The 24257-nt window shown below is 29.1% G+C and overlaps 4 protein-coding genes across 6 annotated transcripts; all 4 read right to left on the reverse strand.

Moving 5' to 3' along the window:
- Positions 1 to 2920: 2920 nt before the first annotated feature.
- On the reverse strand, positions 2921 to 5697 carry LOC115697186 (transcription factor bHLH144). 2 transcript variants are annotated; one of them, XM_030624096.2, is made up of 4 exons: positions 5485 to 5697; positions 5104 to 5252; positions 4799 to 5001; positions 2921 to 4356 (listed from the first exon to the last, which is right to left on the reverse strand). In XM_030624096.2, exon 4 carries the CDS (start codon positions 4075 to 4077, stop codon positions 3337 to 3339), a length of 741 nt encoding a protein of 246 aa, XP_030479956.2. In that variant the 5' UTR covers positions 4078 to 4356; positions 4799 to 5001; positions 5104 to 5252; positions 5485 to 5697; the 3' UTR covers positions 2921 to 3336. The 2 variants fall into 2 exon arrangements, with proteins under 2 accessions (XP_030479956.2, XP_060957594.1); XM_061101611.1 differs by having other exon boundaries at positions 2921 to 5252; positions 5485 to 5665.
- Positions 5698 to 8722: 3025 nt separating this feature from the next.
- Positions 8723 to 11098, reverse strand: LOC115697950 (early nodulin-93). Its single transcript, XM_030625128.2, has 4 exons — positions 10218 to 11098; positions 9367 to 9428; positions 9096 to 9171; positions 8723 to 9003 (listed from the first exon to the last, which is right to left on the reverse strand). Exons 1-4 carry the CDS (start codon positions 10282 to 10284, stop codon positions 8906 to 8908), a joined length of 303 nt encoding a protein of 100 aa, XP_030480988.1. The 5' UTR covers positions 10285 to 11098; the 3' UTR covers positions 8723 to 8905.
- Positions 11099 to 12903: 1805 nt separating this feature from the next.
- On the reverse strand, positions 12904 to 16860 carry LOC115697949 (pentatricopeptide repeat-containing protein At4g32430, mitochondrial). Of its 2 annotated transcripts, none has more exons than XM_030625124.2 (3): positions 16620 to 16860; positions 13302 to 15917; positions 12904 to 13201 (listed from the first exon to the last, which is right to left on the reverse strand). In XM_030625124.2, the coding sequence occupies exon 2, from the start codon at positions 15719 to 15721 to the stop codon at positions 13382 to 13384; it is 2340 nt and encodes a 779-aa protein (XP_030480984.2). In that variant the 5' UTR covers positions 15722 to 15917; positions 16620 to 16860; the 3' UTR covers positions 12904 to 13201; positions 13302 to 13381. The 2 variants fall into 2 exon arrangements, with proteins under 2 accessions (XP_030480984.2, XP_030480987.2); XM_030625127.2 differs by lacking the exon at positions 16620 to 16860 and having other exon boundaries at positions 13302 to 15264; positions 15417 to 15557.
- Positions 16861 to 18750: 1890 nt separating this feature from the next.
- Positions 18751 to 21765, reverse strand: LOC115698024 (PLASMODESMATA CALLOSE-BINDING PROTEIN 5). Its single transcript, XM_030625204.2, has 7 exons — positions 21425 to 21765; positions 21317 to 21345; positions 20994 to 21234; positions 19929 to 19952; positions 19764 to 19795; positions 19448 to 19682; positions 18751 to 19033 (listed from the first exon to the last, which is right to left on the reverse strand). The coding sequence occupies exons 1-7, from the start codon at positions 21486 to 21488 to the stop codon at positions 18999 to 19001; spliced, it is 660 nt and encodes a 219-aa protein (XP_030481064.1). The 5' UTR covers positions 21489 to 21765; the 3' UTR covers positions 18751 to 18998.
- Between the last annotated feature and the right edge of the window lie 2492 nt (positions 21766 to 24257).

Raw genomic sequence — 24257 nt, forward strand, 5'->3', positions numbered from 1 at the left:
TGCTATTTCAGTGACTGATTTTACAAATATATGGTACTAAATAAAAAATAATAATTAAAAAAAAAATCAGGGTACCAAAATTATACTTTGCTATAACACAAGACACTAAATAATTACCTACCCAAATATGAATTCACAAAGTAAACTAGAAATGAATTAATTATGCTTTGTGAGTCAATGATGATATCATTAGTACACCCTACACTCTTATGAGTGTATGATAGAATATCATTTTTCTTTTTTAAGTTCTAAAATCCACTCTTTTCCACTAAAGGATAAATTAAAAACTAAACATGAAATCATTACCAATCTTAAGCATTATTAATAAACTCATCTCTATTTGTTCCCTAACAACTTGTAAAATCCTACCTCACAAAAAGCTAACTTTTACTATGTATATCAAAGTCCTCTTATATAGCCATAAAGGAAATAAAATTTTCAAGGGTTATTATAAACTCTAAATTTGACATTATTAAATTAATAAGAGTGTTGTTATTAGATATTATTACAATATATTTAAAAATAGTTAACAATATTTTTTATAATAATTATTAAACTTAATATTTAATTGAGTAATTATTATTTTTGGATCTTATATTTTATAAAAGTTATTGTATGGACCCTCTGTTTTATAAAATGACAAATTAGATTTTGTATTTTTTAAAATAATACTAAATAGTACCTTGAATTGATTTTTTGTCAAAATAAACCTTAATAATAACATGATATAGAGATGTTGTGACAAAACTAGTTACGTATTCTACTGTTCGTACTAGAAATTTTCTTCAAATTGATTGTATTAAAAATAAAATTGTCAAAAATTAAACTCAGTGTCTATTTATACTATTTTAAAAAATACAATTTTTTTTTATTATTTAATAAAATAAACAATCTAACCGATAACTTTTACAAAATTCAACATCTTATTAACCCTATTTAGTTATGATCACTAAGCACATATTTATTTAATAATGTTTATGGACTTATAAGAAAAAAAACACATATTTATTTGATGATCCATCCATTTATACCTTTTGGATTTTATTCCTTTGTAAGAATTAAAATCCCATGCCCCCATTTCTCATGTCTTTACCATGTCCAACCAATGAATATATGACAACTCATTTGATAAGATAATGCACTCAAGGTAACATCAAAAACTTTAGTGGTCTTGCTCATGAACTTGGCATTATTTTTAGTTGTATGGTTTATTTGTTTTTGTCTTTTGTAATAGTGGGGCTAGAATTATAAGAAGAAAGAGCTAACAATGATGATTTTAAAATTGTTTTGTTTTGTTTTTGAAGTGAGAAAAAATCTTCTAATTAATTTTTAAAAAAAAATGTTAAAAGGTACTAGTGGTGCATAGTACTTTCTTATGTGTTAATATCACTATTGGTCTAAGTATTAGATCCCATATAGTTTAATATAATAATTTTTAGAGAGTATCATTAGTCAATCGCCATGCGACGTGTTTAGAAGTGTTAAGCTCTACTGATGTCCAATACCAATACTCTTAATTTAACTATACTTCTTTTCGCACTAAATGAAAAACTTGAGCACCAAAACTCAACAAGCCTTTCTTCAAAAGAACAATAGTCTTAATTCACCATGAATGGTCCCAAAATGAAACAATTGCTCATGAAAGAACCTAATGAAGGCACATAAAAAACAGTAACAAGAAAATGGGCAAGCAAAAAAGAAAGAAAACAAAAGAATAAGATGAAGAAGAAAATTAAAAAAAAAAAAGATTGAAAGGTCTAAATGTAGTGGTGCTCCACTATAACCACTACCCCTATTTAATGGGTGTGTTTGGACATAAGAATAGAAAAGGCACCATATAACAATGGGCATATAACATTAGCAAACACAAAAAAAGAGAAGAGAGACCAAAGACAATGACATAGAATCGTACACAATCATACATGCTCACATAAAGTAGTAGTTTCCCATCTTGTAGCCTCATAAAACCATATATATTTATAAATATGTATATTTAAAATTGTTGGGTAGTGATTGGTTTTAATCATTATTTATAATTACTTTTTATTTGTCGAAATCAGAATTCAAATAGTTCATCACTTTATCGCAGTATGATTGTTTTGAAATTTATGTAGTATACAATACATTATTTAAATGTATATTATCACACTCGAATTATTCAAATATTATTTGTAACTAGTAATTTTGGTTGATTGGTTAAGAAAAAATAAAAAAAATATATCAATATTCAATGACATAAAAAAATTACTAATATACATGTAATTAGTAAATTTTAATTCTATTATTTGTAAAATTCTCAAAAATAATTCTATTACTTGTAAAATTAACTAAAAGGTATAATTTCTAACAATTAAGGTAATAATAAAATATTAGAGATAGTAAATAATTATTTTAAAATTCTATAATAATAATGTAAAAGTAATTTTTTCGCGTAGTATTTAAATATACATATAATCAAGTAATAGGATAGGTACGCCTATACTTGAAACCTACCCTATACTTGCATCGGGTACATATTTTTATACCCTAATCATATCCTAAACCCTAATTTATCGAGTAATACCCTACACATACAAGTAGGGTACCCTTAGGTAAACGAGTTTTCGAATAAAACTACAATCCCTAAAAAAATATCAAAAGTGCCATATAGATAGTGATTAAAAACAATCACACTACTATAGTGGAACCCTATACAAATAATCACATACATATATATATACACACACTAAAAAGCAAAAGGGGCACAAGACATTAGTAAACAAACAATGTTGTGAGTGTGTGTGCTCCACAAACCCCACTACCCAATACCCATTGGATATGGTGACAGAAGCACCATGACCACCATGCATGGAGAGGGAGCATTATGCTCATGTGTTCAATGGATTTTCCCAACTGATAAGACTGAAAATGAAAAGTGCAATAGAGAAAACTATGAAGAAAATTTATTAACCATTCCAAAGAGATGAAATATCAAATAAACAAGGCATAATAAGCACTCAAAGAGTAGTTAGTGGCAACACACACAACAATAACTAACTTATGTTCTTAGCAATACAAAATACAATATTACATAATGAAAATATGAAACTACTTCAGTCTCAGCCTAATAATGTTGTAATGTCTCTCCCTGCTTTTGTAAAAGATCGATTCTTTATTCAACAAACATGGAAGAAGAACCATAAGAAGCCTCGGATACAGTACAGTAGTATTACCGACCGCTAAATATTGGATATTATTATCTTAGTCTTGTCAAGTCCACATGAAGAACCATAACTGCAGCGGTAGAAGAAACGAGCGAGTTTTGATCACGATTACTATGATGACATAATTCAGATACTAATTTCGGAAATTCTTAACTCCATGCTTCTGTACTTCAACCTTGAGAGACTTTAAGTACTGAACAGCTTCGTCTAGGACAGTGACGGTAGTCATGTCATTACCGCCAGGTACAATTCCTCGCAATGCTTTCACCATTTTTTTCATCCTGTGTCGTTTCCTTTCGCTGTTGGAGCTGCTACTGCCACTGTCAGAAGACTTTTGAACAGAAGATGATGATGTTCTATTCTTCTTGTTCCTTGTACCATAATTGGAACAAGATTCAGGGGATGAGCTTCCATAATTCCCGTAAGTTCGTGCAGTGCTTAGCTCTTCCTCGTCGTACTCCTCTTCTTCTTCTTCCTCTTCCAAGCTCAGCAATGCATCGATATCATCTGAGTCTTCCTTCAGAGTAGAAGACAGTTCTCCAACCTCATTATTATTCCTATCAATTCCTCCGAAATAGCCTTGGACACAAGCTGAGCCCATGTTTAAAGCAGGACTACCGAATTTGTTGGCAATAGCAGGGTGGAACATAATTTGACTGCGATGATCAGTCTGATCAAATATAATGAAATTCTTGGGGCAGACCTCAGAGGGTTGAAACTCAACACCATGAAAATGTTTAAGGTGGTTACCACCAGGAGGTAAAGCTGCTGCCCCGAAACCAGATGCAACTGGAACATGCATTTCATTATTGCCCGCTTGATAGTCAAGGGGAGGTGGTTTTTTTTCAGTGTAAAATTGGTGGTTGCGCTGCATCAGGATTCAATTAGTAGATGAACGTTCGGTTTTCAGCTTTTTGAGTAGACAAATTATTAGGATTCAACTGGAAGAAGGTTCTTAAGTTAAACGCGAGATCACAAGACTTATGCAATGAATGAAGAAGTTATTGCCACTCAGGTACAGTAGAGAGCCAAAATACTATAAGTTCTTCTTATGTATAAACAAAACCAGAGGGCAGTCCGTCCCAAATCCCAAAGTCCGACGATTACAAACAGACTACGTCACAGGTTTAAGCAATTGACGGAAATACTCAGCCTGCAATAAACAAGTAGCATGTAACCAACAACACAATGCATATTCTATAACACAAACATGGTTTTGACAAAGCAACAACAGCAGCAGAATATTGTTAGATTTCGAGAATACACAATAGCATTGCTCTGATCAAATTATCAAACGATTAAACGAATTCATAATGTACTCTTGCTTGCACCAAAGACTCCAAATTTTCAAACAGTAAAAGTTTGGTAAATGTAAAATAAATAGCTAGTTCTCCCTAACTCATAAACCAGAGGATTCAATAATAGCTTCTCCTGTTCCCCAATACAAGATAACATGATACTAAAGCCTTAGCAAGTTAAACACACTATAAACAATATTGTCTTTGAAGAAACAATAATGAACATACTAAGCTTGACAAGAAGTACAAAACAAAAGTAAACATAGAAAAATGCTAAAAAGGGAGTAACAATTGTACCTGGCAAACTTGCATCAGTTGGTAATAAGCAATAACCCCCACACTCATTTTAATTTTTCCAACTTCTTTAACTGCTCGATATCTTTTAATGGAAATGGCAATGAACATTCTCACACCTCCAACCAGCTTTTGTAAAATTCAAAGTAAGAAAGAACAAGCAAACAAATCGAATATAATACTTTAACCCCCCCAAAAGCAACCACCTGCAAAACCCAATAAAACATTAGAATCAAAAGCTAAAAATAAGCAAAATCTTATACATATAACATATATATATATATATAAACAATCCAAAAGGGTCTCACCAAAATGAATCAAATTACAGAATAACACGAAAGAACACCACCAAACGAACACATTTGCTGCAATAAGTTGAAAGGGATGACGTCCAAGGCATCTTGATTTCAATTCTTCTTCAATTCAAATATCATCGAAAATTGAATCAAAGCTTTCACTGTATACACAAACAAAAATCACAAATATAACCTAAAAAATAAAGCTCACTCCTTTTTCTTCTTCAAACAAAATAAATTCAAAATTTTCTCAGCAACCAAACAAAATGGTACTTTTTTTTCAATCAAATCAACAAAAACCCACAAAGAAAAACAAAGATCTAAGCTCAAAAACACAACAGAACAAGCTCAAGTTCAAAACCCTAAATTTAAAAAAAAACAACAAAAACATACAGTTATCTAAGAAGATCGAGAGGTATTGACGATGAAGTTTAAGGATTGATGAGTTGTTCAGATGAATTTCCCTAGATTTGCGCTGGCGAACAAGATCTATATCACAGGATATGGTTGTAGAGAGAGAGAGAGAGAGAGAGAGAGAGAGAAAGAGGTTGAAGAGAGAGAAAGAGTATAGAGAGAGTTAAGGGAGTGTTTGGTTAGAGGGGTATTTATGTAATTTGAATGGGTTTGGATTTTTATGGAAATATGTGCCGGGTTTCGAGACAGTGAGGAGTCAAACCCGGAAAATGAGAGCCGTTGGATTAGAGAGAGAAATGAACAATCTCCGTCTATTGCGGATTGAATATGAACCGTTGGATTAAGCACGCGTGCGAGGGAACACGTGGGGGCCCACCAGCTTTGACGAAAACGGAACGGGAAAAACCACTTCTTTACTACCCTCGTGTGTAACCCTCGCTTTCATAATTATTAATTATTCTTTATTATTATTATATTATTATTAATTAATTAATTAATTAAGACATTTGTTTTTTTCTGAAGAAAAAAAAAATAAAATTGGAAATTAAAATTAGTCTAATCTATGTCCACTATTTTTATTTTTTTTAAAAAAAATATTATGTATTGTTGTGATAGGACAATTTTCATGTGTTTTGCATTGATACTTTTTCACTTTGTTTCAAAAGTTTTATATATACATATATATATATTTATATTTATAGAGTATAGGTTAGGGACTCATAATTTTCATTATCATAAATCAATATTTAGGTCTCTTTTAACTAACTTATTTAATTTTGTGGGATTATTTTAATATTTTGCAGTATAAATATTAAATTAAAAGAAAAATATTTAAGGTGTATTGGTAATATTTTCTTAATTAATTTTTTATTTTTAAAAAAGTGAAAATATTTTTTAAATCATGTCCTGAAAAATTGTTTTTACTTTTCAATTTTATTATTAAGAATTAAAATTTTAAAAATTTTGAAAATAAAAAAAAAATCACTTTCTAAAATTTTTTAAATAATTTTTTTCTTAATTAATATTTTGGACTCTAACTCCAACCTCGACCTTAGAACTCGGACCGAGACCCAATTCTGGCTTTGACCTCAAACTCGGACCTGGCCCTTGATCCCGACTTCGGACTCGAACCCAACTTAAATAAAATCATGAATAAAAATAAAAATAAAATTTATAGAACACATTTTTATTTTATGTTTTTGAAATTAAAAAAATAAAAGTGGTTATAGAATACATTTTTGTTTTTCAAAATCAAAATTTTTAAAAAAGAAAGGTGGTGTTTGTAACACTTTTGTTCTTAAATTTTTTAATCACAAAACACAATTTTGTTTTTAAATTTTAAAATTTTGCTTTTGAAAAATAAAAATGTGTTCTATGACAACTTTTATTTTTTAATTTTAAAAATAAAAAATAAAAATGTGTTCTGTAAATTTTAGTTTTATTTTCATTTGTTGATTTTATTTAAGTTGGGGTTAGGGTTCAAGTCTGGGTCGGGATCTGGGTCCGGGTTCCAATGTCTAGTTCGGTACAGAATTAGGTTACACCCGAACTCATTCAACTAAAACTGAAATCTATTTTTTTTTTTTTTTTTTTGAGTTTTGAGCTGGGTGAGTTTGTCGGGTGAATAGTTCTCGCGTGTAAATGTGCACTCCTATTGTAAAGTAACAAAAAAACAAAAAATAAAACATAACAAAATAGAACAATACTATTCCAAAACTCACCAAACATAGGTAGAAAGGAGCATTACAACCTTTCAAAAAGCAATGGTTTTCCAAACTCAACTTTCCATAAGGTTCAAAATGGTAAAAGAGACAATACAATAAACATACCTCTAAAAAAATGGGTGCATATCTTAATTAGAAGAGATACCATTACTTTTTGTACACTAACAATGAAAATAACTCCTGAGATTGTATGAATCAATGCTGAAACTAAAATATGTTATTGATATGGGAGTTTGTACAATAACAGAAGATTCTTATAATAAGTTAAATTATGTGAATGTAATATTTCAGTGCATATTTATAATTAATTTAAAGCTAATTAGAATATCTATCAAATCAAATCCTCCCTCAATTTTAACATGTACTAAACTTTGTTATTTATCAAATTAAACTCTCAAATTTTAACATGTACCAAATCGTGCTTCTTAAATTTTCATCATGTTAGATTTTCGTTAGTAAAATTAAACAAAATTATTTAAATCAACAATCTCAATAGTTTAAAGGGAATTTTTAAGCTACTGAAAGGTTTAAAGAACATGGTTTGATACGTGTTAAAGTTCGAAGGAAAAAAATTCTAATTAACCTTAATTTAATTAAAGAAGAATTTTAAAAATATTTTTTTTATGTTTTATTTACAATTTTACGGCCTAAATTTTCTATTAAAAAAATATACTTGTAAAATTATAAAATTATAAATATACACTTTGCTAAAAAAAAAGTAAGAAAACAAATAAACGACAAATCAACTTCATAACAACTATAAATAAACTATAAAACAACAAAAAAAAAATAACCAAAAAAATAAACTCATGACAACTACTATACAAATTTGATTGGTGTAGATACTTGAGAGTTGGTAATTTCTATGGTCAGCAAGAAGCAGGCCTGATCCTTGGTTAAGGCAGGCTAAGCCTGTGCTTAGGGCCTACTCAAACTCAGGGTCCAAAATTTTTATATAGTACATTTTTTATTGAAAAAATAGTATTTTTGAAGAAAAAAAATGTGAAAAAAAGACTCAATAATATTCATATTTTACTTTAAATAAAACACACCTTCAATAAATTTTTTAGACTCATTATTACTCGCCCTGGCAAGAAAGAGATTCTATCAAATGTGTTTGAGAAAGTTGACACTTTACTTGTGCCATAACTTCTTATATAGACAAAAACAAGGTTAACTTTACTAGTCCTTATTAATTTAATGTATCAAATGTTATCGACTTTGAAGTCTTATTGTTCTTGAAAATCTAATTAGAGTTCTTCAAATACATTCATAGCAATTTCTCATTTTTTGTGGTAATTGGATAGTTGCAAGCAGAACGAACAAACAGAGCGTGCTTTGAAAGAAACAATTTGTTACCTCGCTATATTATTAAGATAAATACTCAAAGTTTATATCCGAAGCGAGTTTTCAAAAAACTACTCGCGTTTAAGCAAAACCCACGTTATAAAAACGAGACTTATCAGAATCGAACATTCAAATTATTGGGGTCATGAAGAATATAAATTTCAAGTTTTATGTTGAAATGCCATAATGGTTCAATTTGAAGGCTGCATTGACTGGTAAAACTATAATCTTTATCTTTTAAACCCTTATATATACACACATACATTGTACTATTGGTACTAATATTAATACATTAAGGACCAATTATATAATTTGGGGTATGAAATTATTTAAGCTTCTCTATTAGTATTGGCTTGGTTGAAGGAATTCTTTCTAGCTGTGGCCAGAACAGTCTTGTCAGCAACTATGAAATATGCAGCTCCAGCCACTGTCATCAGATTGATTAAACTTTTCATTAACAAAAACCCAACATTTTATCTTAATAACTAAAGAAAAGAGTATAGTAAGTAAGTAAGTAACCTGTGGAGATAATAAGAGCTTGAGCTGTGTGGTTCAGATGGGCTTTTGCCCAAGGCAGAAATCTCACACTAGCAAGCTGTGAGTAAACAATATATATATACTATTTTTCAGAAAATTTTGAATAATTTAGTATACCAAAATCAGTATTCTAATAATCTTTTGTACCTGCGTAATAAGTACACCTACAATAAACTGTTTGAATCTTGATTTCGATATCGAAAATTATCTAGAATTTTTTGAAAATTTGGGTGAAGGAGAGGGAGGGACTTACAGTTGGAATGGCAGTGGCAATAGTAGCCACAACAGCTGCCTTAGCTCCTGCTTTGACACCTTCTGTTTTTGTGTGAAAAAGGTAAAATGTTATTGCATTTTTTTATTGGTCCAAGACTATGTTTATTGAGGCTATCAATCATTTTTAATAAGGGTGTCTCTCGATCAGTTTGGTCGGTTTAGGTTATATCATTATTTAACTTATAAAAATCTAAGCGCAACTCGTCTAATTAAGAAAAAAATTTCAATCTATCTAATAAATTGGTCGGTTTAGTCGGGTTAACACATCCAAACCGAGCACTAATATTTTTTTTTTTTAAATTCAATTGTTATATTTTAATTAATTGTGATTTTAAGATAAATATATAGATTGAATTCAAAGTTCAAATCAATCACCATCAAAAAAATATAGTAGTTTGAAATTTCTATTTTTTTATAAATATGTATATAAATTATATTATATATAATAAAAATATATATATAAACTTTCTTAATCGGGTTGGTCGAGTTAGCTCGGATTAATTAGGTAAGTTGGTATTATTTTTAACACACTCAATATAAAGATTAGTCAAGTTATATTTTTGTCGGATTTTTCAGTTTATATTTTTCGTCGAGTTATCTCGATTTGTTTTGAACGAATTGTTCGGATTAGACAGTTTATAAAAATTTATGCACAACCCTAATTTTTAATCCAGTTGCTATTTGTGATTATATGCACAATTATACATACAAAACCTAAAACAAAAAAACTTTTATAGGGATTTTCTCATCTTTGGTTCATCAAACAAAACAACCAAAATCTTAAGAGCATTTTGCATTGAAAGATTAAAAGCAACAGAAAGAAGAACATACCATCAGAACATCGTTTAGCCATGGCCAATCTTTGGTCCTGTGAAGATTGAGCTACATTCTTTGCCATTAATTTGTATTATAAAAGATATAACTAGTGAAGTTGTTGAATTTAATTGAGATATTTATAAGCATATTTGAATGAAAATAAAAATGAGAAATAGTTGGTGAATCAGAGACATATGTTGAGGTTGTTTTGATGAGAGTTTGATGGTTTTGCTTTGAATTCTAAGGTCTGTGGTAGGCACTTGTTTTCATCAAGACACATGTTAATCATAATCAGTTGCCATTTGTTTTTCTTTTTTCAGATTTTATTCCTTAATTGCCCTTGGTTTCACAAGACTTGTCTTAGTTTTGTTGAGGGCCTCAAGGTAATTTTGATATATGAGCAACTTATCTTGAGATAACTTATTCTTTTTTGATTGTAAAAGATTTTTTTTTTCTCAAATTTTGATTATGTAGATGTGAAGCTCAATCCACTGGTTTTAAGACAAAAGTGGCCAAAACAATCATGGGTCTTGCATATGTGGAATGTAATCTTTTCTCCAATGTAACTAAGACAAATGTTTGTACAAGTATTAAAAAAGTGGTTTTATATTTAATGCAATGAAATTAATATTATTGAAAAAATTCTAAATTGCACCCAAGGATGTATCGGTGTATTTCTATGTTTTGGTATCTGAAATAATTTTTTAGTTAATTTTTTTTTTTCATAGTCATATACGTTATAGTTATTTTAGATATCCTATAAAATTTTAAAAAATTCGAAAAAATTTAACACGTCTAAAACGTGGTTCAAATATTGTGTTACACACGTGACTATTTTATTTTATACGTGTGTGATATAGACTGTTTAAACACTACTTTTTATATTGTAAATTATTCTGAATTTCTCAAAATTTTGTAACATATCTTAAATAACTATAACATACGAATAAAAAAAAAAAGTTGGACATAAAAATTATTTTGAATGCCAAAACAGATAAAAAGTGCATTAGTGCACTCTTTTTAAAAAGGTGCATTGTAGAAGCACCCAATATTATTTTGGCCTAATATGAGATTGAGTTATTCTAAAATGGACCCTTCTAAAGTGGGTGCATTGATCACCTTATATCTGTTTTAACATTCAGGATAATTTTTTAGTTTAAGTTTTTTCATAGTTATAGTTATTTAAGACAACTTTTAAAGTTTAGACTAATTTACAACATAGAAATAAATGTTCAAAGAGTCTATTCCACAAAAGTATAAAATAAAAAAATCACGCATACAGTAGACTGCTTGAACTCTATTTTTTGCGTGTTAAATTTTCTAGAATTCTTCAAACTTTTGCAGGATGTACATACACGACCATAAAAAAAAATTAGATTAAATTTTTTTCTCGAATATCGAAATAGATAAAGATACATGGTATACCTCTTTTTAAAAGATGCATTGTAGAATATTCCTATGAGATTTATTATGGAGTGATTTTCACTAACATATTGTGTAACATGTGTGTATTGGAGTTCTTTGCCTATCTCCTTTAACATTTGGCTATTTTCCAATTAAACGTAAAAAAGAATTTTTACACAAAATACTAAAATCACATTTATTTGCATTTCTAATAAAAAATATAGATTTCTTTTTTATATTTTTACATATTTTTTTAGTTAATTTTTTTATGGGAAACAATGTTATTTTTATGCTGCAACATAATATAGCTCAATAATGTGAAAATAACTGTATGTATTTTTGTAAAAAAAAAATTAAATTCATAAAAATGCTAAAAAAACTTTAAATCTGTACTTTTGTAAACTTTTTGCAATATTATGAACAAAATCCCAAGTTAAAAAAAAGAGCTTCACAAAAAGTAAAAAGTACATATAATATATAAAAGCATTACTATTAGGCATCAGCGATGTTCGTATCTCGCAATTAGTTAGCAATATATTCTAAAAGCTATTTTTTTAAGTTATGTGTAACTTGATACTTTTTTTTGACTTTGGGGAAAGGGGAATCCGAACTTAGGACCTCCTCTTTGTGAGGAAAGTGTGGAACCATTAAGCTATGCCTATGACCTATGGGACTCGATACTTAATTATAGCAGTATGACACTGAAAAAAGTAATAGACACTAACAGTTAGTATCTTTTAACAATTCTCTATATATATAAAAAAAAACAATTCCTTCTTCTGCCAAAGAAAGAAAGGTATTGATTATTTTTTATTTATTATTTTTTTCTCTTTGCAACATACTCATTATCTAATGTTGTTCAAAACCAAAACAAACTATAAGGAATTGGAAGGTGCTTCAGACAAACTAGTAATCAAAAGAGTTTTATCTTGGAAAGCTGATATGACCTCAAAAATCAAGTATTTCAAAGTGAAAGGTATTGATTAGTTAAATAACAATAATAATAATAATAAGAGTAATTTGCAGCATAAATATCTAAGTTTAACTTCTGGTTACAGAGAAATAACAGCAAGAACAAATAGAGAAACAAAAGAAATAGTGGCTGACATGGTATTGCTGTAAAAAGAGGATTACAGTTAAATGGTTCTCTGAGATTCAAAACTCGATTCATGCCTAACATCACTCTCCCCCTAATCTTCTACCTTACTAATCTTAGGGTCTAACAGTCCTCAACCCGAAACAGCAGGAGACAAACATATTGCAAAAAAAGAAACATGTAAAAGAACCAAACCAAATCACCTATGAAGAAACATTATTATTTTAAAATATCAAAATAGCATCATAAACATGTAATAGAAATTAGCATGCAAAATTTGAAATTAGAAATCAGAGGAAACTCAATGACAAGCTTAAATGTATGTGTTCAGTTTACTATGTAAGCCACCTAAGAATTCTATGATTGATATCCTCTTATGTTTAGATCTCATTTTATCCTCAAAAGTTGTAAAAGCACTCACCTTCTCATGTTCTGCTTCAATTTCCTCGTAGGTGGAAGCCTGCTTCTTCACAATATCGACTTTTGTTCGATCAGTTGTCTGCATAATGACACAGAAAACATTAACAATGGTGAGTTTGAAAGAAGTGGGCAAGGGAGTGGTAGGAAAAAGAACGAAAAGCTATGCTATAACGGCTCACCTAATCTCTTCCAGTTTGCAAGGGAGAGGGCCGAAACAGACTTATTATGCCAAGGAATGTAGAACAAGGATCAATAATTTTCAGATTTGTAGGCACACATTGTTACTTAAGTTACCTAGCATTAGTAAATGCTCTTCCTCTCTCTCACTCATTCGTTTCATTTCCGATCCTAGACATTTTGCTATCAATCGAATCTCCTCAGATTGTGGATGGGATTTGTCCCCAGATGAAAATCCATGAAGACATGAAGAGACTCCAACATCCACCCAACTAAATCCTACTTCTTTCTTCACTCCTTTGTTCTTCATTATTCTCCTTATCATTGAAACCTTTTCCCACTCCTCTTTCTCAGCATACAAATTGGATATCATCACATAAGGACCGGATTCCATTGGCTCCAATGCCAACAAATCCTCAGCTATCTCCTCAGCCATCTCTACATTCCCGTAAATTTGACAAGCTCCAAATAAGCTTTGCAATGAAGACAAACTCGGTTGTCCTGGAATCATTCTGACCATTTCCCTTGCCTCCTCTAGTTTTCCTGCCCTTCCGAGCACATCCACCATGCAAGAATAATGCGCAGGAGATGGTTCGATATGATACCTATTTTCCATAGAATCGAATATTAGACGGCCCATCTCAACCATTCCCTTTCTACTGCACGCCGTGAGAACAGAAAGAAAAGTAACTGAGTCGGGCCTTTCCCCTTCTTTCTCCATTTCATTGAACAACTTTATCATTGATTCATAGTCTCCATGGCCAGCATAGGCAGAGATTATTGCTGTCCAAGCAAATTGACTTCTAGTAGGTGTATCATCGAAAACTCTTTGAGACTCATGGATGCTACCGCGTTTTGCATACATGTCAAGAAGAGCAGCTGAGATAATTGGATCGGTGTTTAATCCAAGTTTTATCAAGTATGAATGGCATCTTTGCCCATATTTTAGAGATATATCCTCTGCATCAGCAATGGCACTCAAGGCACTACCAAAGGTATAATTGTTTGGCTTGGACTTCGTAACTGCAACTAAAAACATCTGCAAAGCTTTTTGGTATAACCCATTTTGAGCACAACCCGAAATCAGTGAATTCCATGATGTGATATCTTTGCGGTTGAGCTCTTCAAAGAATTTCAAACAATCTCCCATGGACTCAAACTTTGCATACATGGTAATGAGGCTATTGCAAACATTTTGCTCTGATAAAAATCCAGTCTTGATGCAAAATCCATGGATTGTTCTTCCCTCTTTCGCCAACTTTCTAACCGATATGGCATAGATTAGTCCAACAAATGTAACATCATTCGGATATACACCGTCTAGTCTCATATCATTGAAGAGAGACAAGGCATCATCTTCATTCAACGAAATCATCGATGTCCAAGACACTACATTTCGTTTGTTTATAGCTTGAAAAACTAGTTTTGCATCTTCAATAACATCACACTTAGAATACGTTGAGATCAAGACATTGCAAACCGAAACATCAGTTCCATATCCTAATTTCATTGTCAAGCCATGTATCAGTTTCCCAAGCACTAAATTTCTTTCATGACCGCAAGCCGAAACTGCACTCGTTAATGAGATATGATCAAGCTCCATCCTTCCTCTCACCATTTCAGTGAATAACAAAATCGCTTCTAAGCCATGATCTCCTTCTTGAGTATACCCAGATATCATTGCATTCCAAGTAACCAAATCCTTGTTCGGCATTTCATCAAACAATCTCCGAGCTTCCAATAGACGATCCCATCTAGAATACATGGATATAAGTGCATTTCCAACAAAAACTTCACAATCCAAACCAAATTTGGTAATAAGACAATGCAACTGAATTCCAAAAAGAAAATCTTCATGATCCGAACAATATGCTAGAATCGTAGTATATGTCACGGGATCAAACCTGACCCCATTCAAGTTCATTTGAAGAGCAAAGTTCAAAACATCCTCACTCTTCTGAAACCCTGTAAGTATAGTGTTCCAAGAAACCACATCAGGATAACACAAACTCTCGAAAACACATAAAGCACTTTCCAACCGCCCATTTTTAGAGTACACATTCATCAAAGAATTAGCAACCACAGTATACGAAACAAACCCTGAAGAAATAGCATACCCATGGACTTGGCAGCCGATTTTCAGCTCACTTCGACAGGCCTTAAGGGCAAGAGCCACCATAACTTCGTCAACATTTCCAGAGAAACCCATTCGAAGCGTGTCCTTAAAGATTTGAAGACTTTGATACGGAAGATTCTTGTGCAAATAGCAGAGCATTGAGCGGGTAATGGATGCATTATCGGCTTCACTACTTTGATCAAACAAGTGATGCTCATTTCTAAAAGAATGAATCTTTATAACTCTAATAGAACGTTGATATAGCAATCTACTGATTATGGTGAAATTCAGTTGGCGGGTAATCATCAGAATCTTAAGAAAAGGTAGTTATTTTGATCTGGTCGAATAAAATGTAGTGCAAAAAAACTGAGAGACAAATGCATTTTTCACTTGCATCAAATTTTGCCTTTGATAGAAACTCAAAGTTTTCATGGCAAATAATCTCAATCCCAACTGCAAAGCCATTATGATTTTAGCTTATCTTATGAACCTCAGAATTGTCCTACATAAGAACAAGAAAGCATATAAATTAGCCAAAGTTATTCTTAAGAATTACTTCGATCTGAGTTCATGCCAATCTACTCTAGTCTCAACAACACATCTCACAAGAACACTCATCACAATCTCTCTGTATAGTTTCTCTCTTACAAAAACAAATTACAAAATGAATCTAAATGCTACTCATATACTTGTCCAACCAAGTACTAAAGAGACTTAACTATCCTAAACAGTAACTAATGACCAAAACAAACATAAGCTTAACTAAACTCTAAGATGGTGTTTGGTTAGAAGTAATGGAAACATAGAATAGGATTGAGAATAGAAATTGGAATTGGAATGAAAAATGTTTACAAAAATTTATCAATACATTGGAATAGGGAAAATAGTAATTACACTGCAATTCTTCAAAATACAACCAAACTAAGAAAATTTGATTCATTTCCATTCTATTTCATTTCATTACCTCCAACCAAACACCACCTAACTATGTAGTATTGTGTCTATAAGTATGAGCATCATCAAAAAGCTTGTCATTTTGCAGAAACATAATAAAGTTTAGTTGAGAAATTTTATCAAACACATAATGAACATAAACCATAAAAATTTCAAAATATACAAATGAAAATACAAATCACTATCTAATCAATATCCATATCAAATACAAACTCATCATCACCAAAACCAATATCCAAAAATTTCTCACCTTCTAGACCCCGAGACCCACCCTAGCACTTCGTCGCCGTCGCCGTCGCCGTCGGGCAATTGTAAAAGAAGATGATGAAGAAAATCGTAAGAAGGAGAAAGAGAGGGATTTTTTTTAATAAATAAATAAAGAATAAATTGGATTTTTACCCCTCAAGTCTATCATATTTGTAGAATTTTACACTATTTTCCCGAACTATACAAATTATTACAAATATCTCCTTCCAGTTCCAATTACATTCTTCTAATTTTTTATAGAGTTTTTTGTAGTTAAATTTTCTCAATTATCATCTCACTTGCACTTAACTATACAAACTCAAATTTTGATAGTAAAACCCTCGAAACTACCCCTGAAATTTATTAGGCTATAAGAAAAAAAACTTATATTTTTGGGCTTTTATTTAAAAAATATAATATTTTTCAAAATGAGTAAAAAAAAAGTGTAATTTTAAAAGGAGACGAACTTTTTTAGGCCCTTCAGCTAGGTGGGCCCTAGGCACAGGCTTAGCCCCCATATGCCCAAGGCTGACCCTGAAACTACTCAACTTTTAGTAAATTTAAGGTATCATCTATTTTTTACAATTAACTGTCAACATGGATTACTTATGTATACATTTTTCTACATGTGACACGTTTATATAAGTACACCTAATATAATTATTTCAAAATTTATAGTATTTTTTATTTTTATAATTTTATTTAATTTTAAAATAAATCTTAAATAATAATATTAGGTGTACGAATATAAACGTGTCACATGTACAAGAGTGTACACATAAACAGTCCATAGTGGTAGTTAACTGGATGATAACTTAAATTTGCTACCAGTTCAGTAGTTTGAAAGGTTTTACCATTTTGAATTTAGAGGGTTAGGACTTAAGTGCACGTGAAAAGATAGTTGAGAGAGTTTAGCCGCCAAAAACTTTTTTATACAAGTACAATTGTATTACAATGACTTATTTAATAACTTAAATTTATTTAAAATCTAATTTATTAGCATTAAACACATAAATAATAGCTCTAAGAATGCACATACATACCTCATAATTTATCATTAGGCCGCTAATTATGTGTTTATTTCTTGTCTTGACTTTTAAATTGAACTGAATTAATAATATATTAGTGTTATAGCAACAAATTATTTAAATAAATGACTAATATACAATTGCAGGAGTATGTTATAGTTCAGGGGAATAACCTCCACTAAACAAAATATTACACTTTAAAAAAATAAATATATATTTTTTTTATTTGAAAATTATAAACTATAATTGTAAAAAAGCTCCCCACAAAATAAAATAAATTTAGTAAGAGTGATTATAATATAGGTACATATTTTTTTTATAATAAATAATTAGCCCCACAAAATAAAAATTCTGAGTGCATCACTCCACGTTATGCAGGTTGACATGTTTGATTGGTTAATCCTAACCCAACTCATTATGTTCTCGTGTCAATGTATCGTGTTCGCCTGTAGACTATAAATATGTTACAGTACATGTTGATCGATATGATTAGTATGACTATTTAATTTTTATAAAAATAATTTATTACGAATTATTAGTATGATTAATAAAATTCTCAATATCAAATATAAATTATATATTTATCTTCTTGTAAGTAACTTTTTTTTTAATTTATATATTTTTTATGAAATATTAATTTAACTATAAATTAATAATTTTAAGAATATATTAGATATAAATATATCAGTCAGTGTTGATTTCGTGTCACATTCGTTAACCCTAATCCAATCAAAATAAATAATCGTGTCATTTGGGTTAGAACCAACTTCAACCCGCATTTATTTTTCAAGACCCGCAATAATTTATTTCGAGCTCGTGTCGTGTTGTTGTGTCGTGATGACTTGAAATGCAACCCTTATTATATATGTGTGTGAAATAAATTAATTGAATATTATTTTTTACTTTGAAATTATTCAAAATATATCAAAAAAAATTTTTTAAAAAAATATTTTAAATAATTATAACGTTTGTTTCATGACATGAAATATAAAATTGAAAAAAAAATTCTTAAATGTCGAGATGCATCAATGCACCATTTTTTAGTAGGCATTGCAGAAGCATCCCATATTCATTCTAATATTGATAATACTAATTAGTACTTCAAAGTAAAAGTATAAATTTGAGAAATCAAACATTCTTTATTCACAAATTTTTATGTCTTAAATTAAAAAACTCACAAAAATACATAAGAAAGAAAATACTCTTCAAGCAAACTTATTACAATTTAACCACACTAATCACTTATAAGATAGGCTGCAAAACCCAATAAAAATAAGATCATTATCAAATCATTATCATTTGTTTAATACATTAAGTACTTCTCCAAGAACCATTCCTCTTGGATTATTTGTAACTCAATTTCGATACTCAAATTTGCAACTACCATAACCTGAAAAATCCACACCAAGAGTAAAATAAATTAATAAAATTAGTACATTATTTTATGAAAGGCCAAAAAAAAGTAATTGATAGTGAAACCCCATTATGTTAAAATATTATACATGTTAACCCCTTGAAATTTGAGATGTTAATTAAGTTTCACCGTTAAATGCTAACTAGATTACCACCATGCACTGTGTGTATACGTGACATGTTTTTCATTAATTTTGAAGTTTTAGTACCACATTTATACAAGTATACACGGTGTTAATCTCAATTAGCATTTACTAGTGGAATATTCAGCTGACAACTCAAATTTACTAATAAAAGTAAGTTAAGAGGGTAAATGTATAAAAATTAAAACATAAGAAAATTATTCTTTCAGTTACTTAAAAAAGAATGAATGAGTTAATAATTTTCTTACTCGGGTCGGTCATGACAATTACACCGGTACCCATAAAATCGCAACCCGAATCATGCTTGCCATTGGCTTGATAGAAAAGGTTCATAGCAGCCGAGGCATGGCTAATTAGGTTAGTTGGATCATAACAAGCACCACCACTTTTAATTAGGCTGCAATCAACATGGCTGCATGCATAGTCAATGTTGGTTTGTAACATCTGATTATTGCTCACTGGATTAGCCACACACCACTTTCCCTATAGCCAAACAATACCACTCAATTAATTAATTAATTAATTATTAAGAAAAATGTTACACTAATAACTAATTATAATTACCACTGATGATAAGTCCACTGATATTTCTCCACCTACAAAATAAAATTTGGGTATAAATAAAACAAAGTTTCTTGGCTCTTAAGAAAAAGAAAAAACTTAAAGGACCCTAATTTTATAAGATTCTTAAATTAACTAAAGATTTTAATTAATATGGAAAGTACTTACCAGTTAAAATGCAGCTGCCAATGCCTGTAAATTTGGTAAATAAGAAAAAAAAATGTTAAGATTATGTATAACAATGGGATGTATATCAAGAATAGACCAAGTTAATCCTGAGATTTTGTGGATCTTAAGAAAAGAAAATAATATTAGGCTTTTATTAAAGAAATATATAGTATTTTCAAAAATATTAAAACAAAAATTAGAGCTTCTAGACTGAGACTCTGAGTGGGCTCTAAGTGTAGACCTAGCCCACTTTAGTTCAAAACCAGCTAAAACTAAAGAGAAAATTAGGCTGTATACCTCTTTTAGCTTGCAGTATTTAAATTTTACCCTCTCTTTCTATGTCTTTCATTTCTACCTTTTTTTTCAGCCACTATACCAATTTTGCCCTTATCTCCCTTCCTCCCCAACTTGCCCAAACTCCCACTGAAACCTAAGCATCTCAAAATCCTCTCAGATTTTTGCTATTGCTATTGCTTTCCGATTTTTTCAGTTGCTATGGAGGAATTCGTAACTTATAGTAAGGGTATATTTGGTAGTTAATTATAAAATAAGGTATATTTCAATTAAATTTATTTTAAAGTTATTTTTAGTGAATGTGTAATAAAAAGAGGTAATTATCAATTTATCCCAAAACTAAAAGTAGAGTGGCAAAAATAGTAATTTTAAAGGAAAGAAAGATATTATTTTTTTAAGAAAAATTAAAAATATATAAATAATAAAACTCGATGTAAAAATGTTTTTTTAACAAAAATTTGGGGTGGTAGATGGGCCATAGGCGTAGGTCTAACTCGTCTTAACTCAGTGCGGAACCAAGAATGGAGTGGCCAAATTGAAAAAGAAAAAAGTTGGGTGGCCAAAATCATAGTTTTAAAAGAAAGAAAATCATTGTTTTTTTTAAATACAGATTTTAAAAGTATATTAATAAAAAAATGGAAAAAAAAATGTTTTTTTTTTCAAAAAAAAAAAAAAAAAAAAAAATTGGAGTGCCTTCCTTCATGTTACTATAGCTTAATTTAGGAGATTAGAGAGAATTATATAGTAATAACTTGAGTTAATTATAATTACTTGGATTGTTTAGAGAGACAAGACCAGTTTTGTCAAAGTCACAATTCCAAGGGTGCCTTCCTTTTCTTTGGTAATAAAGATTCATAGCAAATGAAGCATGAAGCATGAGTGAATTTGTGTTGAAGCAAGGATGATCTTGCTCGATGGCGTCGCAATCGTGTTCGTCGAGATGATCACAAGCGTAAAATTGGTTATTTTTAAGTGTTAATTCTGGCGTTGAAGGCTTTGCAATACACCATGTCTAAAAAGAAAAGTTCATAACATAATTAATTAAGATAATGAACATAGTAATAAAGCTAAATAATTTGAACTATTTTTGTTACCTGCAAAGTCTCTACTCCAAAACTTTTACCTACAAAATAAGAAAGATTATTAGAAGAATAGTAACTAGTTACTAGAAAGATGTTACTTACAATAAAATTATAAAGTACCTAAGTTTAAAGATAACACCAAAAGGAATTTAATAGACATAATAATAATGTTCTTATGAGCCATTATTGATTTTGCACTATGAGAAAATAATGGAAGAGAAGTATATAAGGATTTATAGATGAAACTAAGATTTGGGTTTTGAGAATGGGAAAGATTTGAGCAAAGCAATGGTATTTAAAGGCCTATAATTAAAATGGCTCTTGATTTGGGAATGTGGAGAACTAGCTGGAAAGAAAGAGTTTTATTTTTATTGAATTAAATATTTTTAGCATAAGATCAAAGAATTAATTAATTAATTAATTAATTAATTATTCTCTCTTAGTCTCATGTGCATAGAGAAAAAAAATGATATGTAACTTTCATGGATGGAATATTGAGATACTTTTTGACATGGTTTATGATAAATTAATAATCCAACATTATAATAAAGTTGAATACTAAACTTATATTACATTAGGGTAAATATAACTTTAATAGAGATGATGAAATTTTGAGAATTACTTAGGTACTATTCAAAAATTAGGTATGTACTATTGTAGTGTTGAATTTAGCATATTTTACAACATTGTATTTGTACTATTAATATATTTTTTTTATTTGTGTTTATGATAAAATATGTGACACACTCACAAATCATATTTTACAATATTGCATTTTTAACTATTACTTCTATATATATGATAATTATATTGTAGGACATTTAGTTTGTATCTTGGGTAGATTTTTTACCAATAAAATTAAAATCAAATAAAAATTACATGGTATGATAATATGTACACATAGGATTATTTTTTTCTGGCTAAAAAAAAAGTGGTTGCTTTATAAAAAAAAATAATAGGTTTGTTTATTATTATTATTATTATTTTGCTATTGAAAAAAAATGAATAAGTATGTTTTAGAAAAAATACATATATAATTTTAAAAATAATATATAAGTTAGAATGTGTTATAAAAATTATATTATATTCATAAAAATGTGTTAGCGAGTGAAATTTATGGTATTTAGCTAAACTAAAATTTGTGTACAAATAAGAAAAAGTTTATTAACCCGTATAGATGGTAGCATTAAAGAGAGCATTAAATTAAAAATACATTTAATCTTGTATAGAAAAAGAAGTTGTGTAAGATAAAATTATTCTTAAAAATTATAAAAGAGTTGTAAGTTTTTATGTTGAAGGAGAATCCTCTTGTGGATGTAATTGGCTCAGTTTGATTAATAGATATTATCTTTCTTGATAAAAAAAAAATAATAAAGTAAATCAATTTAAAACAATTATGGTAGAACTATGTATGTAAACAAATTGATGGCAAAAATACTTAAGTAATCAATTTCGTTATAGTTAACTATTAGTATAAAAAAAAATAGGCATATACCATTTTTTAACATTTTTTTTTATTTTTAAGGTTTGGATTGCGCTTTAAGTTGCTATGTGAATTTTCGTAAAAATGCAAAAAAAAAAAAAAAAAAAAATACTTTGAAATGTAAAAATAAAAAAACTTTTAAAAAAATTGATAGTAAAATTCGTAAGTAAAATTATTTTTTGAACATAAATACCTATATAAAAATAATTTAGATTAACTCTTTTTTAAAAAAATAATAATTTTTTAATTATTAATATTATTTATTTTTTAAATAAAATATATAATTAAATATTATTGTAATATGTATAAAGTTGTAATTATGTATAAGTAGTCTTATTATAAGAGTATACATAATTGTCAAAAAAACTTACTTACTGGTAGGGAACTTATGTTAATTAAGTTTTACTATAGTCTTACTCTATATGTATAAATATGTATATATTTAGAGTTTTTTGTGGTAAAATCTTTTTAACTGTCGTTTTACTTGCATATAACCTTCTAAGCACAAATTTTGACGGTAAAATCTTCTAAACTACTGAACTAAGAGAAAATTTAAAGTGTCATTTGGCTAACTGTCACTATGGGCTGCTTATGTGTACACTCTTGTACACATGATACGTTTATATTGGTACACCTAATATTATTATTTAAAAATTATTTTCAAAATTTATTTTAAAATTATAAAAATAAAAATAAAATATTTTTAAAAAATAAAAATATTATAAATTTTGTAATAGTTTTTTATATTTTAAAATAATAATATTATTTGTACCAATATAAATTTGATACATGTACAAAAGTGTACACATAAGTAGACTATATTGGTAATGAATTGTAAAAAATGGATGACACCTTAAATTTGCAAGTAGCTCAATAGTTTGAAGAGCTTTACCGTCAAAATTTAATCTTAGAAGATTAAGTGTAAGTGGAGTGATGATAATTGAAAGAATTTTTTCGAAAAAACTCATATATTTATATTTATATTTTCTTTCCCACTAGTGATCACTTTTTTTTTTCTTCAAGTGATCCCACATGGATAGTGAAAATTGTTAGCTAGTGATCAAACTCTTGTTTTATAATAATCAAATTTGATTTAGATCATAATATATCAAAAATTTATATAATTAAGTAACAAAAGCAAACAAATAAATTAAGTTTCCCTATATAACTAAGTAAGGTATTAACAAAAAAGTTAGTATGTATAATACTATGTTATATCAAAAAATATTATTCCTTCTCAAGTTTTTTTGTAATGACCAAATCTATTTAATTTCCTTGCAATTGAATTCACCATTCTTATAAAAATTATTATAATTATTTATTAATCATATTCAGTTTACAATACTATTATTTTTGTAGTGATGAGAGAGTAAATAATTCCTAGTAGACTAGTTGTGCTTTTTCTTCTTTTCAAGTGATCTCCATTAATAGAACTTTTATTATGAGAATTAAATGATTAATAATAAAATT

This window comes from Cannabis sativa, chromosome 7 (assembly GCF_029168945.1).
Source record: "Cannabis sativa cultivar Pink pepper isolate KNU-18-1 chromosome 7, ASM2916894v1, whole genome shotgun sequence".
Taxonomy (NCBI): Eukaryota; Viridiplantae; Streptophyta; class Magnoliopsida; order Rosales; family Cannabaceae; genus Cannabis; species Cannabis sativa.